The sequence below is a fragment of the Vulpes lagopus genome, chromosome 7 (assembly GCF_018345385.1).
Source record: "Vulpes lagopus strain Blue_001 chromosome 7, ASM1834538v1, whole genome shotgun sequence".
Lineage (NCBI taxonomy): Eukaryota > Metazoa > Chordata > Mammalia > Carnivora > Canidae > Vulpes > Vulpes lagopus.
The window spans coordinates 22,807,298-22,825,083 of NC_054830.1; the positions used below are offsets into that span (position 1 = coordinate 22,807,298).

Genomic DNA, 17,786 nt, shown 5'->3' on the forward strand with positions numbered 1-17,786 from the left:
TTAAAGCAATGCCCCTTTAGAACTTCTACAAGGTAAGGATGCAAGAAGTTTTCTTTGGGACTGGATAGCAATGGAAAAGCTCAGATAAGAGGCCTGGCTGTTAATCTAGTTAAGAGGTATTAATGGCTTGGACTAAGTGTTGGCAGAGGAGATGAAAATCACAATAATTAAATTTAATGAGAAACTTCCAAAGAAATTCATTTCTCCATCCCATGTCATTAATTAGGAACTTTTAACCCTCAAGTCATTAGAAGTCACCCAGTGCTCTGGAAGAGTGGGCTTCCAGGCTACAGCAGATTCTCTGGCCACTCCCTCCCATGCAGCCTCATGTCCTCAAATGTATTCCTCCAGGAAAAGCCCCAATCTCCCAGAAGGTGATGTTTAAGATGGAAAACTGTAGAATTTCCTTGCTGACATCAGAGCCAGCAGCTTTGACCAATCTTGAGGTTCCCAGGCAGGAGAAACACATTTTGGGAAAAACAAAGAACTCAATACCAGGACACAGTATCTCTCTTTCTCTGCCCTTGATCCCTATGAAATATCCTGACTCCAGAAAAATAACAAACCAGTGAGTAAGTAAAATGTGATGGTGAGGAAACAAAATAAGTTCTAGCTCTCAAGACTAACAGCTTCTTTCAAGTGTACGTTTTTTGTTCTATCAAAACCCGTTGCTCTTCTTGGTTTACATTTTGCTGTTTTGTCCAATGCCTCCCAGGCCACCTTTTTCCACCATCCCCGTGCATCCCTTGTTGATTCTTCTGAGTCTGTGGCTTCTCTCCACTGCAGGAAAGCTCCTACAGGACAGAGATGGTCTGTTACCTTGCACGACCTCCCCTTCCTCAGTGCTTCTTGGTCACAATGCCTTTTAACCATACTAACTTTCAGTTGTTTTTCTCTAACATGTAGAACTTTGGTTGGGGCGGGGGGGGGGGGGGAATGTGAGAAATGCCTGAGGGTTCATTTCCAGGAGCAAAGAGTTGGGAGAAAGATGAGGAAGACTTCTTTTGGCTTCAAATATCCCTCCAACCAATGCACAAAGCTAAGAGAAGGACTATCAGGACTTTACAGTTACAAGCAGTTGACAAAATATAACCCTCTTTCATGATAAGAGCACTGAAAAAATTTATTACCTAATAATAGTAGAGCCAATAGTAATAAAAGTAGAGCCAAAAAAACACTCTCTGTTGGAGGTGTTTGAGCCCTCTGCTTGAGGGCGGCCAATGCCAAAAGGGAACCCCGGACAGCTGTAGGGCTTACAGTCTATAAGATTAAAACATAACAATTCTAAATACAACTCCAACTGATTGAATAAAAGAAATAAATTTTCTTCTGGGGTTTCTCAGAAAGAAGACATGTGCCCCCCTGTTCCCCCCTGGAACTTTCACTCACTTTTCTACCCCCAAACAGTGGCTCTCCATAGTGAGTCATAACTATGACTCTCCATAGTAGGGTCTGCAGCTGGGCATGCTCCCATAGTGAGTGTTTGGAGTCTTGGGAGCACTGGAATCCCTGGAGGAGGCAGAGGTCGGGGTACAGGTAATGAGCATGTACTGATTGCCCAAACCCCACAGGTGATTCTGATACACAGCCACCACTCCCACACTCCCCCACCCCCAGAGCTATGTCCCTACCTGTCTGCCTTTTGGAGACTCACAGGTAAAATGGAATGAACTCTGCCCTCAACGATATCCTTGCAGTCGTCTGATAAGTCCTTGATTTTTCTTACTGACAGTAAGCCCCAGAAGGTGGCAGGTGATTTGACAGCAGAAACTGCTATTTTAGACTAATTCTTAGTGACAGGGAGGATTGGTTGGGAAAATAGAAGTGACAAGAACTGTACTAGCTTAGAATTCACAACAGCTGTTGGTTTTAATGAGTTTGAGAATGATTTGGGCAGAATTCCAAACTCCTAAATCCTCGACCTATAACCTGCACTGTGCTGATTCACTAGGGTGGTCTGCAGAGAGAGTGTTCTATCCAAATGCATGCTACTTCTTACTGTGGGGCTTTGGCCCACATCCCACACGAGGACCACATTTGTGCCCAAGGCCAAGTAAGTCTTGGTCCTGTACCTTCATCTGGGTGGCAAACACAAACCTGAGGGAGCACATTAAGGAAAAAGGAGCTTTCCTCTAACGTCCAGACTGGCAGGCCAAGTCATGTCTTCAAGCTTCACACCTCTGGGCCCTTTCCTGCACATTTACTCTTTAGGGTCCAGGCAAAATGCCCCACTGGAGATCTCCTCTTAGAAAGGACCCCCCACATATAAATTCTTTCATAGCACACCCCCCCCCCCGAACCCCTACCATTTTGGTTCTATTTAACTGCAGTCTTGTCATACAGGTACTATTATGTTAGCCACAGTGCCCTGTAGGTAAGGAAAATGAGGCTCAGAAAGATCAAGTAACTCACCCCAGGTTGCCTAGCTCAATTGGGGAAGACCCAGATTCTAAAACTGGATGTGTCCAGTTCTCAACCCTGTTTTTATATGTACTGTATTCTGCTCACCTGTCCACCCAGCCATTCCTGTTATTCATGACCTTTTTCCATCTGTTAGAACTGTCCCAAGTGGGAGGTGACATTTCTCTGAAAGTTGGTTGGTCCTGTACACTGATGTGGGTGGCAAACATCCCATTACCATTGTGGGGTGTCATCTTTTCCCTGCGAGGTAATACCTGAACCAAGCAGTTATTTAAAATACAATTGACTTCAGGCTTTGCATGGCTTCCATTTAGAATTAAGGGACAGCACCGAGGAAAAAAAGAAACATACTATGAAACTGATGATCCACCTGTGCGAGGCAACTAAGACACTATTTTCTGGCTTTTGAAGATGAGATGGTAATAATAAAGACCAGAGCTTTTCACCCCTCCATTTCTTCCTATTTATCACTGAGCTTCAAAGAAATCAAGGGAACTGATCATAGGAGAAAGTGAAATTTCAGCTGGTTGTTAGCAGATCAGTCTGAAAAAATAAGAAAGCATTTAAAATGAAGTTGGTAATGAAGGAAAGAGCTCTAACAATCACTATGAACTAATAAGTTCACAAGTGTCCCATGCTGACTTATTTTGACTTATAAAATTTGTGAAAACAAGTGGAGAGAAAGTGGGTGACTGAGAATCTCTGAGAATCTACTACATCCTGGGCACTGAGTTGGGTACTGGTGCCTCATTCTTCCCCCACAATATCTGCATTTCTGTTTAGTGGTAGAAATAAATGTAATTCAATAAAATAAACAAGTCATTAAGATAATTACAAAATGTACCAAGTATCATGAAGGAGACAAATGTGATGAGAGGGAGTTAGATACTGAAAGTGAGAGAGTGAAGAACATTCCAGCCAGTGGGACAAGTGTATGCAAAGACCCTAAAGCCAGAATGAGTTTGTCATGTTTCTGGATCTTCTGGGCATCTTAGCTGTGATCAAGGTTTGGGAATATATTCCAAGCGCAATGGGAAGACATCACAGGGTTCTAAGCTAGACATCACAGGGTTCTAAGAGTGACGTGATCCCAAGATGTTTCACGAGCATGACTGTCAACATGCCAGTTTGTAGAATAATTAGTTTCTCTTTTACATAAGTAGACTTTCTGATCTGTTCTGCTAAATTTAACGGCTTTATCTACATGAATCTATGTTTTTGTTCATGGTGTTTAACCTGTAAGCTTTTTTGGAAGAAGGGGCATACCTGTGAATGAGTCACTGTCACCACTTATCTCTCCAGGTCTGAGAGGGCAAGGGAAGCAGGGAAAGACGTCCTAGCCATACAGATCTGTAGTCCACATGGTGGTTAGCAGTCTGAATCTTGGCAATGAATTTAAGAGCCCCTCATATCAGCAGAAGGGGATTTTTATGGTATTGTTAGTCAACATGTATTTGAGTGCTAGCTCTGTGCCAAGCATTGCACTGGATTCTATGGATTCAGAAATGAATGAGGCAGGGGTCCTGTCCATTTGTCCATTCCATCTCTGTTCCTTTAGAATGTGGTCATTCAAAGGCTCCATGATGTGATGTGCCAACTCAAGGTTTGTAATGGTGCCTCTTCTGTCTCAGGGCTCCTGGTGTGTCCACCTGGTTCCCACATATTGAGCAGTCATTCTTGATATGAAGTCTGGATCTGGTCATGAATGGCCAACATCTGGGACTCACCAGTCATTGGAGAATGGGCATATAAATGAACAAATGAACTTCTCTCTCAGTTTGGCAATCACATAAGATGAAGGGCCCATTTTTATTGTCCAAAGAAAACAATTTGCTTTTGAGGAATTTAGGGTGCAGAATATAAAATATCAAACAGAGGTTCTTAACCTGAGATCCAGAGGTGCCTAGGGAATCTGGGTCTTTGGTGGAGGAGATACCCCAAATCTCATCAATCTTACCTGAAATTGTGAATGTACAGGCTTGGGCATTTTTTGTAGGGGTAAAGTCCACACTCTTTGCCAAAGTCTCAATGGATCTTACAACTCTGCCAAGGTTAATAGAAGTTGTCATCGCTGTAATTCTAGTGTTAGGGATTGTCAATCCCATTATCCTTGGTAATGGCAGATAGCAGTGATGACTCCTCAAAACTCACCTCTAGGAAGAATCCTCTTCTTCACCCACAACAGACAATTTCCTATTTAACCAGACTTCTGGGCAGGGTGGAGGGGGTGTCTGGGATAGGAGATTTGGCTTTCCTCAGTTCACTTTGTTTAGTTTTACTACAGCAAATTGTCTCCAACACACTCGGATGCAACTCTCTTAGAATTCACTGCTTCTGACCTGTCCTTGCATCCATTATCTGGCTTGCTATTGATCACAGGGAGTGGGTAGATGGTCCACATGTTACCACACATGAGGAAAGTACAGTCTGAAGGTTTAACTAACTTACTCAAGGTCGCCAAGTCAGTAAATGTGCAGTTGGACTGACCTGGAACCCAGGTCTCCTGATTCCCAGCTGTTTTAAGGGTACTCAGTATTTACTTGAGTCAGATATGGTAAGGCACACAGACCTAGAAATGCCTAATGTGAAGGAAATTGAGTATACTTGTAGTCCCCTAGAAACCAGAAGCATGCCATACCACATGGAGCTGCTTCAAGGGGAAGCCCCAAGGCAAGGTGAGTGGGCAAAGAAAGAGAGGGAGAGGAAACTAGATGGTGAAGCCTTCTTGTGGTTGCCAAGGGGAGAAAGAGAGAAAGCAGGGTAAGCAGGTTTAGGACTGAGTAATCTCTGTGGGCTTTGGGGCACACGAGTTATCCCTAGTTGTCTAGTATGGACCAGAGAGTGATTAGGGCAGGTGGCTCTAGAGTGTGAATAGCTGATAAAAAGAAGAGGCCTGGATTGGTTTATTTGCATTCAGAGGTGCACTTGTGGGCAAGTCGTTTGTTACCTGCAGGAATTAGCTAGCCCTGGGAGGGGTAGTTCCTCCAAGGCAGCAAGGCCCCAGATATCAGAGCATCAGAAATAGAGAACATAAAAAGACACAGTGAAACACTGGCTTTGCCTCCTGAATGAAGTCCTTAGGGCTGGATAGTCTAGTGAATTGTGTCACCAACTTTGAGGATGTTTGTAGCTTGACTTCTTACTGCTCTGTGAAGCAGCGTGTCATATCCTGTGTTCTGTGCTAACCCAGTTCGCCGTCTCTGGATGACTCAGAGACACCTTCTCCTTTACCTTGACACAACACATGGCCCCAGAACTGGACTTGTGTCTTCCTGCTCAGAAGATCACAAATGGCATTTTTTTTTAATTGGGATGTTTTCAATACCACACATGAGGTATCAGGCACTGTGCTTGAGAGGAAAGAGATTATATAGACTCTTAGAGCATCCCCCAAATGACAGCACATTTATCATAATGATCTATGATATTCATTTGTTGAAATTTTATTACTTTTGTAATCTAATTCAATTTGTCCCATCTTACTGCTGCTCAGGGCAGTGTTACCTTATGTGCATTTCTCATCCTTTGGATAAGGATGTTTCATCTTTTATTATGAGCATGATGGCTTCTAGATTAAAGCGGCCTGCTCAGTATAACTGTTTCCATTGGCATCAACCTTCTCTGGCGCTACCTCTCCTCTTGCAGTGTTTTTGTGAAGACATTATTGGTGGTGATTTATGAAGCATTTGGGGAATAATCAAGTTCTAGTCCTCAGCTTCTGCTTAGAGTTTAAAGATTTTATTCAGAGGTGCTTCTCTAAAGCACAATTCATTGAAATGAGCAAATAAGAGAAGTAGGTTAGGAGCATCTTTTGTGAAGATACAGATTAAGAACATATTCAGTAATAGTAAATTGGCCTTGAAGACCTAAAGACATCAGGAAACTCCTTTCTAAAGCCGAAGTTGTGCACCATTTTTGAGAAATCCTGGAGGTGTTTTAGGGGATAATTGAGTTGTGCAGTGACCCTAAAGGGCCATGGGCAGGTGGAGGATGTGAAGCTGTGTCCACATGCTTATTTGCAGAGGCTGCCACTTAGGTGAATTAAAATTTGGAACCTGTAGATATGGGCACTCAAAGGTACTGGACAATTTTTTTTTGCAAATGGCATTTATACATAAAATCCATATAAATTACATGTTTTATAAGGTAGAAGTACTAGATTTATAGTTAAATGTTACTTTAAAATGAAAGATTGTCTTCTTTTTTTAATAAATGTAAAAATATGTATTTGGAGGCTTTTAAATATGCTGTTCTCAGTCCTTTCCTCTGTATGTGGGAGCATGAGTGGGGTTATTATAATTTCAAGGAGCACCTTTTGGTGTGAAAACTCAGCTGTAGCTACGGACATGTGAGTACAGACCTGCCCTTTTTGGGGGAAAAAGGAAGTGCAGTTGGCTTATGCTTGGTTGCCCAGTCTTGGTTAGTGTCTGATGTTCCTGACTTGTTGGATTGACACAAACTTTAAAAAAAAAAAAAAAAAAAAAAAGATCCTCTTGATCCATTTTCTCTCTCTCTCTCTTTCTCTCTCTCTCTCTCTCTCTCTTTTAGACCACATACAGATTGTAAACTCCTGGAAGTTTAGCCTCAATCCTTCGCAATCTATAAAAACCCATTTGTTTGAAATGGCTCCACTGATTTCTTAATTCCTGGTTCCACTTATCTTTACTCAAGACTTATCATCTTGTCAGTGTTTCTTTAAAAGTGTTGACATCAGTCTACCTCTGTCAGACCCATCATGGGTACTTTTTAAAAATGTAGATCTGTGAACTACTTAGTTGAAATCTCTGGAGGATGGGTGTTGGGGCAATGTGTGAGTCAAGGTCCGGGGATTCCGATGTCCAGCGAAGTCCAAGACCTCTCCCCACCCTGGCCAGAGCCACACTCACTTCTTACCTGGAACACTTCAGTGGCCTCCTGCTTTAGTGTCTGCTTCCACCCTGTTCCCCTATATCTGTAGTTCTCAAACTTGGTTGCACATTGGAACCAAGGGAGATTAAAAGACCCTCTGGTCCAGAAGATCTGATTTATTTACACTTGGCTGAGACTTGAGCATTCAGAATTGTAAGAGCATCACAGGAAAATCAAATGTGCAGCCAAGTTGAGCATGACTTGTTCTCTAGATTGTAGACAGATTTGCCCTTTTACAAGATTATGTGTAGCTCATGTCAGGCTCCTATGCAGTTTCTTCTGTGGTTCTGTTCTCTGACAGTGGTTGCAAGGGCCCTATTTTCTGTCCATATTCATTCTCTACAACTTGTCCTAATTGACTCCACTCCATTTCCACTGGTTTCTTCAATATCCCTTGAGCATGCCTATCTCAACGATTTTGTACAACTTCTATTCCCTTCACCTGAAACATTCTTCCCCCAGCAGCCATGTGTCTTGTTCCCCCTCCCCCACCCTGTTTTGTCCAGATCCCCTTATCACATGTTACCTTACCGGGGAGGGCTTCCCTTCCTCTCTTCCTAAAATAGCACCTTTTGTCACTATTTCCTTACCCTGCTTATTTTCTTCATAAGCACTAAATCAAACAAATATTAGATACGAATTTGCTATTAATTATCTGTTTCACTCTCATGAAAATGTAAACTCCCTGAAGACAGACAGTTTGTTTTTGTTTACCCATTTTATCCCCAACTCCGAGAATGGTCCCTGGTTCATAGTAGGTATTCAGAAGCTACTTGCGACAGAGGGATGATGACCTGCTACTGTTGGACTATCTCAAAAGCCTGATCATTGGTGATAGCCCATTTGTTACCAAAAGGACGTGTGGGGGGGGGTGGCTGGCAGCCTGTTTTCTGGCTGTGCAGTGTGTCCATGATAGCTCTACCAGAATGTACTCTTCTTCCTCTATTTTAATGACTTTAGAAAGAAGAGATTTGGTTCATTACTACCTATATTCACCCAAGTTAAGAGGAATGGCACCCCTGAAATTTCTGGTAGGAATTGGATCTACATGAGTCAGAGCATAATTTGTTTTTTGGAAAAACTGGATTGATTTTTTTTTGTTTGTTTCACTTGGGAAATTTTATACTAAGCAGATTAAATTAAATGACTTTGAACTTTGAAATGTCCACATTCTAACATTTTATGAAGCTTAATTGGGTTTATAGAACATTTAAAGACCATACAAACTTGAATCGGAGACCAAAATGAACTAATAGGTTTATGCAGGCTTTTTCCCCCTGCCTTTATGCTGCATTAACAAAAGTGGTGCCTTCATGCCAGATGATGAGTGTCAAGGCCTGACTTTCTGAAGAGCTTTGGTGTGTCCTGATCCCGCTGTGGTCTGAACTGTGCCATGGCTCTGTCCCTTGATATTTCGTGCTATGAACTTGGCTTTCAGAACCACCTCTGATCTGAAAAGTAGTTAGGCTCGAGGCAAATTTGTGACTATTTCTCTAATGGTGCTTCTTGGGGAAGAAATCCCTGATTGTTGGAAATAAAATCTCTCAGGTTACAGAATCTGCTGATAGAAATGAGGAACAATTTGGTTATGTTACTCCTAGAGGTTTTGCACTCAGTTAACTGAGCAGTAGAGTACGGCAGCCCACCCTAGAAGATGTAGAGCTGGGTTGTAATGTCGTAATTTTCGTCTTAAATTTTCACTACTACATTGATTCTTCCCAGATCCTTATAGAATGGTTGAGGAAACTATAGTGTAATTACTTTATTCTCATTTAAAATGATCTTTATTTTTTTAAAAATGATTATTTATTTATTTATTTGAGAGAGGAAGAGAGAGAGAGAGAGAGAGAGAGAGAGAGAGAGAATGAGCAGGGGGGAAGTGCAGAAGGAGAAACAGGCTCCCTGCTTAGCAGGCATGTGGGGCTTGATCCCAGGACCCTGGGATCATGACCTGAGCCTAAGACAAACACAACCCACTGAACCACCCAGGCGCCCCTAAAATGATCTTTAATTCTTAAAGCAATACTTGTTCACTTGTAAAAACATTCAAGTGATGTAGACATTTGTGAAGTAAAAAGTATAAATCCCTTTTAAGATATATAGGGTTCTATGCTATCCAATATCCTACAACTTGCTTCTTTTCCCCTTACCGATTTGTAATAGATGCCTTTTTGCATGAGTACATAGCTGCATGATAGTCCACTCCATGAATACACTATAACATTTTAAAGCAATCAGCTATCAAGAGACACTTAAGCTCTAACAGTTTTGACTATTACAAATAATGAAGATGAACATTCTTGTACTTTTATCATTTTTGTGTATTTGTGAAAATGTACAAAATGAAACTATAGGGTTTTAAGATGTGCAACCCAATAGTTTTTCCATATATCTACCACTTCGTGTCATCTCTATTACCTGCTTGGCCCCTGCAGGCATTTTATTTGTTATCTTGGCTCTAAGATAAATGCCTAGAGGTAGAATTACTGGGCCTGAAAAAAATTACAACTATAAAATGCTATGGATATTGTTAAATTGCTCTCTAAAATATTTATTTTGGAGTAAAATCCCTTCTCTTTTGTTGCCAGTTGAAAGGCATCATTGTGAGAAATCCAAGGCGTGAACCTAGTATCATTTGATTATGTTTATTTTATAGGCAGAGATGTGACAAGTCATTTCCCTGCCATTTCTACTTAGATAAGGAGGGCAGTCCACAGGGAGCCAAGGCCGCCACATAAATGGAAATACTGAACGTGATTCTGATTTTCTTTCATAAGCAATGAAATAAAATACAAACCAACAAAATAGATATAATGCCTGTAAATCCCTTATCATGTACCTGACCCAAGGGATGGTGCTAACTGTAGGAGCCAGGGCAGTGGTGTAGGAGCATGGTGGGGGTTTGGGGGCTGAGATGCTAGTTTCCATTATTGTAGTTATTGTTAGCACAATTATACTTGAGCAATCATGTCTGGTCTGAAGTTTGGCACAATCCTACTGGTTTTCCAAATGGGTTGCCATCTTTTTAAGTGAGAAATTATAGAAGTTTTGCCAGTGATTCACAGCATTGTCCTGGAGTTTTAACTATGCTGCTGAGAGAGAACTCCGTTTATTCTGAGGTTCTTCATCTGGAAGGCAGAGGAGGTTCGGTATGTTTAGGTATCTTTACTTGAAAACAACTGGGCTGCTCTCTGCCAGACCCTTTCCTCTTTGCCTACAAAGGTAGACTCCTAGCTTCATTTCTGAAGAGCTATCTCTTAAACTTTGTTTTGTTAAGAGCCAGTTGGGATGCAAGTTTTTATTGGTCTTGTGTTTTCCCTTTAAATAGCCTAAATTTGAAGTGGGAGGTGAAGAATTATTTAAAAAGCATGAGTCTGAGTCTCAAAAGATTGGATTCCAGAGCTGGCTCCTATGGATGCTGGCTCTGGGCCATGGGGCTGATTGGGGTTTTCTAAATGGACAGACCCTGCATCTTCAAGAGTTTGAGAGGAGGGAGGACCCAGTGTTATCTTGAGGTCTCTGAAGACCTTCCCATTGAATCAGGACTTGAAATTAAAGCAAATCATTTTACTTAACTGAACCTCAGTTTCTCCCTAAATCAGACATCTTCAGCTAAATACCAATAGTGCCCTGGCAGGAAAAGTGAACAGGGAAGTGACTTTTTCATAGGGGGGAGGTCAATGACAACTACCTTTGGGCATATAAGGCTGACTCTTCTCTTGTTTTCCCTAAAAGAAGCCAGAATCTCCCAATAATAAATAAATAAATAAATAAATAAATAAATAAATAAATAATCCTTTCTCAATGTGACTCCATTGAGAATAGTGTGGAAAAGAGTAAGGGGAATGAAGCGAGGCAAAACTCTCTCTGCCTGCTCAGCCACCTGGGAAGCCCCCTTGTAGGAGCTGTGATGGATAGAATGACTGTCTTGGTGCACACAAGCATGGGCAGGCTGAGGCTCCATAGTAAGAACGTGCATTTTAATATTTCTGCAAACTTGCCTTTGAGCTATAATGCCCAGATAAGAGAATATTTATGATCAAAACAAAATCTGGGGACTGGGGACACCTGGCTGGCTCACTCAGTTGGTAGAGCATGTGACTCTTGATCTTGGGGCTATGAGTTCAACCCCCAGGTTGGGCATGGAGCCTATTTTAGAAAATAGAAACTAATGAACTAATTAATTAATTAAAGCAAGATCTGTATTTCTGTACTCTGGAGCATTCGTATCTTTTTATCCATGCATGTATTGAGTTTTCACGTTCTAAGTACTGTGCTCCATCAGGACACAACCAGGGAAAAAGAGACACAGCCCTTCCTTCCCTGTATCAGGTGGACAGTCTACTGGAGATCAATCTCACAAGTGTAACCATGTGAGATACTAGTTAGCTGTAACTATAATAAAAGTGCTGAAGGACCAGTAGGGGTGCCTGACCAGGCTTGATGAGCTGAAGGGACATCAGCTGGTAAAAAGCCTTTTGTGCCACATATCCAGCATCTTCATCTGATGGCATGTCTTCTTTTAACTTGGCCACAGAGTGGTAGTCATAGGACTATGCCTGGCCTGCCAGAAGAGTTTTGTTTGGACCGGGTATTGTTGAATCCACATACTGTTTTAAATTTGAATTCAAGAGTCGTAACCCTTTTAGTCCCCTATCTTTCTTCCATCTAACCTTCAAGTACTACTTTGGGAGATGGGTTGTGCTCTATTTCAAAGAATTCAGGCCTCCTGAGAAAGAGTTGAAAAAGCAGTCCAAAATGGGAGAGTCAGGGCTTTACATGTGTTCTCGGCTCTTCGGAAGCCAAAAGCTTAGGAAGGCTAGAAAGAGTCCTTCTTGGTCTCCTGGCTACCGGCCGTGCCTCTGGTCCCAGTTAATTACCTATTAAAATCATGCCAGACACCACAGATGGTAAGAGTGTATGTAGCCTGTCCTCACCATTGGGGGGAAATGTTGAGGGTCTTTTGGTGGCATTCATATGCCCAAGAAGAGCACACTCTGTGTTTCCTGTGTGGATTAGGAAAATGGTGCAGATTTGGTCCAGACCTAGAGGATCCTTGTCCATATGTGGGCAACAAATCCAGGCCTGTGAGGCTGCTCGTTTCCCATTTTGAGTTGTTCTCCTCTGTCGTGAGTTGCACACCGAAAAACAACTACCACCAGTGCCATATGGTTTAAAAGATCAAAGGCTCCAGTTTTGAATATATTTCTAGCTGACTGTACTTCAAATGTCTTAAATATGTTCCTACAGATGGGAAGCCTGGGGCATTAAAGAGGTAAACCACATGTGCGGGAGCCATGCATGTGGTCTGGGCAGCATGGTGAAAGGTGCATATCCCTGATGCCTGTGCTCCTCTTCCTCTCAGGTCCGCATCTTCACCTACCTCATTGGACGAGAGGCTGCTTTTGCAGACAATCTCAAGTGGATGGCTTGTGCCAACAAAGGTAGGTTCCCTGCCATCTTGTACTCAACTCACAAGTAACTTCTCCTAGGATGCGTGCAAGTTGGGATAGTTAAGAGAAAGTAGAAAGTTCTATGAGAAGGCTGTGATTTCTAGGGTAAGATTTGGGTGTTTCTAAATGGTTTTTTGATAGACTTGTAACAATTCCCAAATGTGTTTGCAAATTTTGAGGACATAGTCAAATGGAATGGTTGAACCTCTGTGCTCTGCTGCATAGTAGCTGGGTGAGCTTGGGAGTATTACTATGGCAGACCAATTTACTGTGCATCAGATATCCAAGTACTCACTCCCCATTCCCAGTCCCCTTGTAGTTCAAGACTGGTTCTGGCCAATAGGCTGTAAGCAAAACCAAGCTGGGTCATTTCTGGGCTAAAGCGTTCTGAAGCTGGTATGATAGTGCCCATTCTCTGTTCTCCTACCCTTGTGAACTCTGAAACTCCATGTTCCAGATGGAATAGTCATGAAACAATTTCATCAGCCTGGCTCCCTGAGGGATCATCAGGGACTGATGCCCTTCTACTCCCCCTGTCCCCTGCCAGCCCACACTGAATATGTATCTAATCAATAACCCTTTGTGTTGGGACACCTGGGAGGCTCACTGGTTGAGCATCTGCCTTTGGCTCAGGGCATGATCCTGGAGTCCCGGGATTGAGTCCCACATCGGGCTTCCTGCATGGAGACCACTTCTCCCTCTGTCTGTGTCTCTGCCTCTCTCTCTGTGTCTCTCGTGAATAAATAAATAAAAAATATGTAAAAAAAAAATCCTTTGTGTTAAGCCACTGAGATTTCCAGTTCGATATGTTCCCATAGCATAATGTAGCCTACTTAACTGATTAAATTCACTAACTTTAAGCTGCCTCGGTGTTCTAATTTTCAAAATCAGGATGTTGGTAATAGTTCTTCCTTTGATTCCTACTAAATATAAAGATTAATGAAACGGTGTATATTAGGTGCCTGGTTCAGTGCTGGGACATGGTAAGTATTCAATAATTTTGTCTTTCCTATGTTCTGAAGTCTATTGATTAATAATCCCCTGTCGTGTGTCTGAAATGATGCTTTGGGGAAGCCAGAGGGAGGGAAGAAACAGGGCCTTCTAGTTTATTAAGGGCTTCCTTTCATGTTACACACAACCAAGAAGGCAAAGCATGGGAGGCAAATAGGTGGTAGAGTTCAGACTCCTAGAGACTGAACCTAGACTCGAGTTCAAATCCAGCCTCCACCATCCACAACTCATGTACAAGTTACCAAACCCATCTGGGTCTGAGTTGTGTCACCTATAGAACAATGGTAGTGATGACACCTGCCCCACCTGAAATGAGGTTGTGTAGGTAAAACTGGTAGCATGGTGCCTGGCACATAAATGCTCAGTATTATTTCCTGGTGCCATTTTGGTCTGTAGGCATGTCTTATTTCCCCTCAGAGGCTACATGCTCCATGACAGCAGCCTTTAGCTCTGATTTCATCATGTGTACTCAGGGAGAGTCCGAGCCTCCTATCCTGCTCAGAGTGAATACACCTTTCATGTTTGAAAAATGAGTAAATTGGCTATAAATACTTATAAAGAAAGACATATCCTATCACATGGTAAACTGGTCTTGATGGATTTAGGTGTTTTGTTTTGTTTTGTTTTGTTTTGGTTTTTAATATTGTCTCCTAAGCCATCCTTTATTTTAAAAAGTTCCAACGTTGGTGCCTTAGTGGAGGAAAGAGGATTCCATGAAGAGTTTGCATATCCCAGTTCTTAAGATAAAGTTATTTTAGTTGCAAGCAACCAAAGTTGTTCTCCGAAATTAAAAAGAGGAGTGTTTTGGAGAGGAAAGGGGGTGACTCAGAACCCAGTGGGAAGGGAAACTCATGTCTCAAGAGGGGCCAGGGAGCTGTGTTTCCATTCCTTTCCTCCTTGGTTTCTGTCTATGCTCCTTGGCATTCTTCCTCTCTGTAGAGAGACCTCCCCTGCTATGGTGTGGACACATCTCAAAATGACCACCCCATGCCATGCACACTCATCTGTCCACACAGCACTTTGTGGACAAGACAGGATATTAAGAAGAGTTTGTATCTTCTCCACTTGAGACTGATCGGCACCTTAAATTCTGATTTCAAGTCCCTTCCTTCCTCCCTCCAGAAAAGATTATGACCCTCAGCTTGGGCCAGGTCTCCCCGCTGCTGAATTGGGTGTGGGCAGAGACAAGCCCATGGAGAAAAGTATGTACGTTCTGTGGGGTCTCAGCACGATGGCTGGATGGGTGTGGGAAGTGAGTCGGGAAAAGGTGTGTGGCCAAGTAAATAACCTTTGCTCACCTTTCCCTTTGTTCAACATTGTCTTGAATTATCTGCTTCTACTTGGAACAGTCTTTTAAGCCAATGTCAATTCCCTCATCTACAAAGTAGGGAATTGCATGGGAGGTTTAAACATTTCCTTGAAGTGCTAACATAACACATTTTATAATTATTTTAGTTGATTGGCTGGCTTGCCTCACTAAAAGTTATCAGCAATTCTGATGGTCTCAGAATAATGCATCTGGCTTCACTTCAGGGAGGAATATAGGAGAAACATAGGCATGAAGTTATGGAGGCTGAGTGAATCCCAGATTTCCTCTGAGTGAAGAGGCTATTGTTGAAATAATTTTTGGAACTTTGTTGACATTTGAAAACCTTGAGCGAGCTACACTTTTCCCCATTTTTTCCTTTATTTTGTGGTCTTGAAAAGAAAGAGTTCCTTTCCATTTTCAAATTTTTAAAAATGTTGCTGTTATTCCTGCCACATCAGATTGCAATTCTTCCCATCAGCTAGTATGCCTTTAGTCATGGGTTCTTGTTTTTACCACTGTCTGTGTCCAGCTGATGAAAATTACTCAAATTGAAGTCTTGTCTTAATCAACTAATATTACACCATAATTTAGTTTTAGTCATTGTTTATAAGAATCTTTGAAGCATCCTTTTGAAGACAATTTAGTCAACTCAGAGTATTCCAGGGCCTGGCTATAGAATGTAGCCCTTTCGATTTAGAAGTTCTGAGTATAGCAACTTGGAAAACCCAAGGAGGTAATAGTAGCTGCTTAGCTGGCCAGGCCATTGGATTCCACAGTGATCCTCCTTCTCTTCCTGTACAAATCGGTCATTGCCTTCCCTGCCAAAGCAAGTCTCTCTCAAGAGTTCTGCCTTCCTCACTCTGCTACTTTTCTAAAGGGCCTTGAGAATAAAATGTCATTGTTTGCCACTCTTCAAAGTAACAGTTGCCATCAAAATGTTAGGTTCCAGTCATCTGTGCCCATATAAACATTGGCTTCACGTTGCGTCAGTTATGGGGTTTTTGACCACGTAACATCGGTGAACAAGTATTCTTCTATGGTCATTAATTAAATCATTGTTTATAGTCTCAGATTGTTATAGTATGGAGGCAGCATAACATTTTTCATCTCAAGTGACATGAGGTCCAGAGGGGCCCCCCCTTACATACTTTCTCCCTGAGTCAGCCAAGTTCTTCAGTGAAATGAAGCATTAGCATTCGAGGACCAAAACAGACCCAGGGAGAGCCCAGGGGAGTCCACGGAAAAGCCTGTTGGCTGGCTGGCCAGAGTGACTCAGGAGTTGTATGGCCAGCACCTATCTTTTCCCCAGGTTGGTGGCCAAGGACCCACTATCAGTGCATTTCTTCTTGCTAGGAAGTCTGGTAGCCATGGAGACAGTTCTCAGCCAGTGAACCTCAGACACTGTCCCTTGAAAATGGGTTCCTGGGGATTTTCCTACCCCTTGCAGGAGTTCTATGCCTTGTCCAATCTACTAGCAAAAACCAGAGAGGCCTGGAGCTCATCGGTTTGTTTCATTTTATGCATAACTAGGTCCTATCTTGAGGGAACCAGCCCTAATGAGGCAAAGCAGCAAAGCATTTTAAATACATTAAAACAATCATTGCCACTGTAGAACGGCTTGTGGAATTTAAAGCTCTGCTTTCACACTATTGGATAAACAAGTGAACTGGGGAAGCAGAAAAGAGGGACTGACTAGCCCCAATATTCCATAAAGCCATGATGACCTTCTCTAATGTTCAGTGTGCCAAGATTTTAAATAAGCACTGCCTGATTCTCCTTCAAAAAATCACGGAGAAGGGAGTGTTTTCCAGCTGTGCAAATAAAGAAGGACCTCTGTGTTTGGGTTCTCAACCAATCAGTCATCGTTAGGTCGAATGGAAATGCCACACGAGGCTCTCTCGGTTGTCTGCTCAGCTTGTCCCTTTTTGATGGGTTAATGGTCATTTTCTCCTCATTTGAAAGAATTGGTGGCCTGAGCCCTCCTTAGGAGTTCATACCCACAGTCTTTTCCATCAGTAAATTCTTAATTTCACTCTACCTTTCCAACTATCTTGTTCTCTAACAGATAAATTTATGAGGCCAGAATGGTTATCAGTGGAGTTTAGGGAAAAATGGAAATTAAAGCTTTTTGCCATTTTGAAACAGGTGTGAGAAGGCAAAAATGTCATTCAGATACATTTATGTAATTCTTTTTAAAAAATTTTACGCCTTTTGACCAATGTCTTCCTAATTCCCCTCTTAAACACACACACACCCCTGGTAACCACCATTCTACTCTTTGATTCTACACATTTTGCCTTTTTAGATTCCATATAAATTCCACTTATAAGTGATACAAAATAGTATTAGTCTTACTTCATTGCACATACCTCATTTAGCATGGTGGTCTCAGTGTCCATGTTGTCCCCATGGCAGGATTTTCTTCTTTCTCGTGGCTCAATAATATTCCATGGTGTACATTCTATAGAACATGAAGATTGGAGTGGAGAAGATAATGGTGATGAAGCTGAAGACAGAGCTATGTTTTTGGTTACAGCTAAACATGATGAACTGCTTACTCAGTGGCAGGTAGAATGTCAAGTATGTTCGTGTATTACCTCTTTTGACCTCTTAATAAGCTTTAGGAGGTACATGAGCAGGAAACAGATCTGGAGAGACTGGCACCTTGCCCCAGGTGAGCAGCC

The 17,786-nt window shown here is 42.2% G+C and overlaps 1 protein-coding gene across 3 annotated transcripts in view; it reads left to right on the forward strand.

Annotated features, from left to right (window-relative positions):
• Positions 1-17,786, forward strand: part of CACNA2D3 (calcium voltage-gated channel auxiliary subunit alpha2delta 3) — an 833,484-nt gene that overhangs the window by 529,633 nt on the left and 286,065 nt on the right. For all 3 annotated transcript variants that reach the window (XM_041762548.1, XM_041762549.1, XM_041762550.1), the window contains one exon: positions 12,695-12,773. In XM_041762548.1, the coding sequence (XP_041618482.1) occupies positions 12,695-12,773 (79 nt within the window). The remainder of the gene's footprint in view (positions 1-12,694; positions 12,774-17,786) is intronic.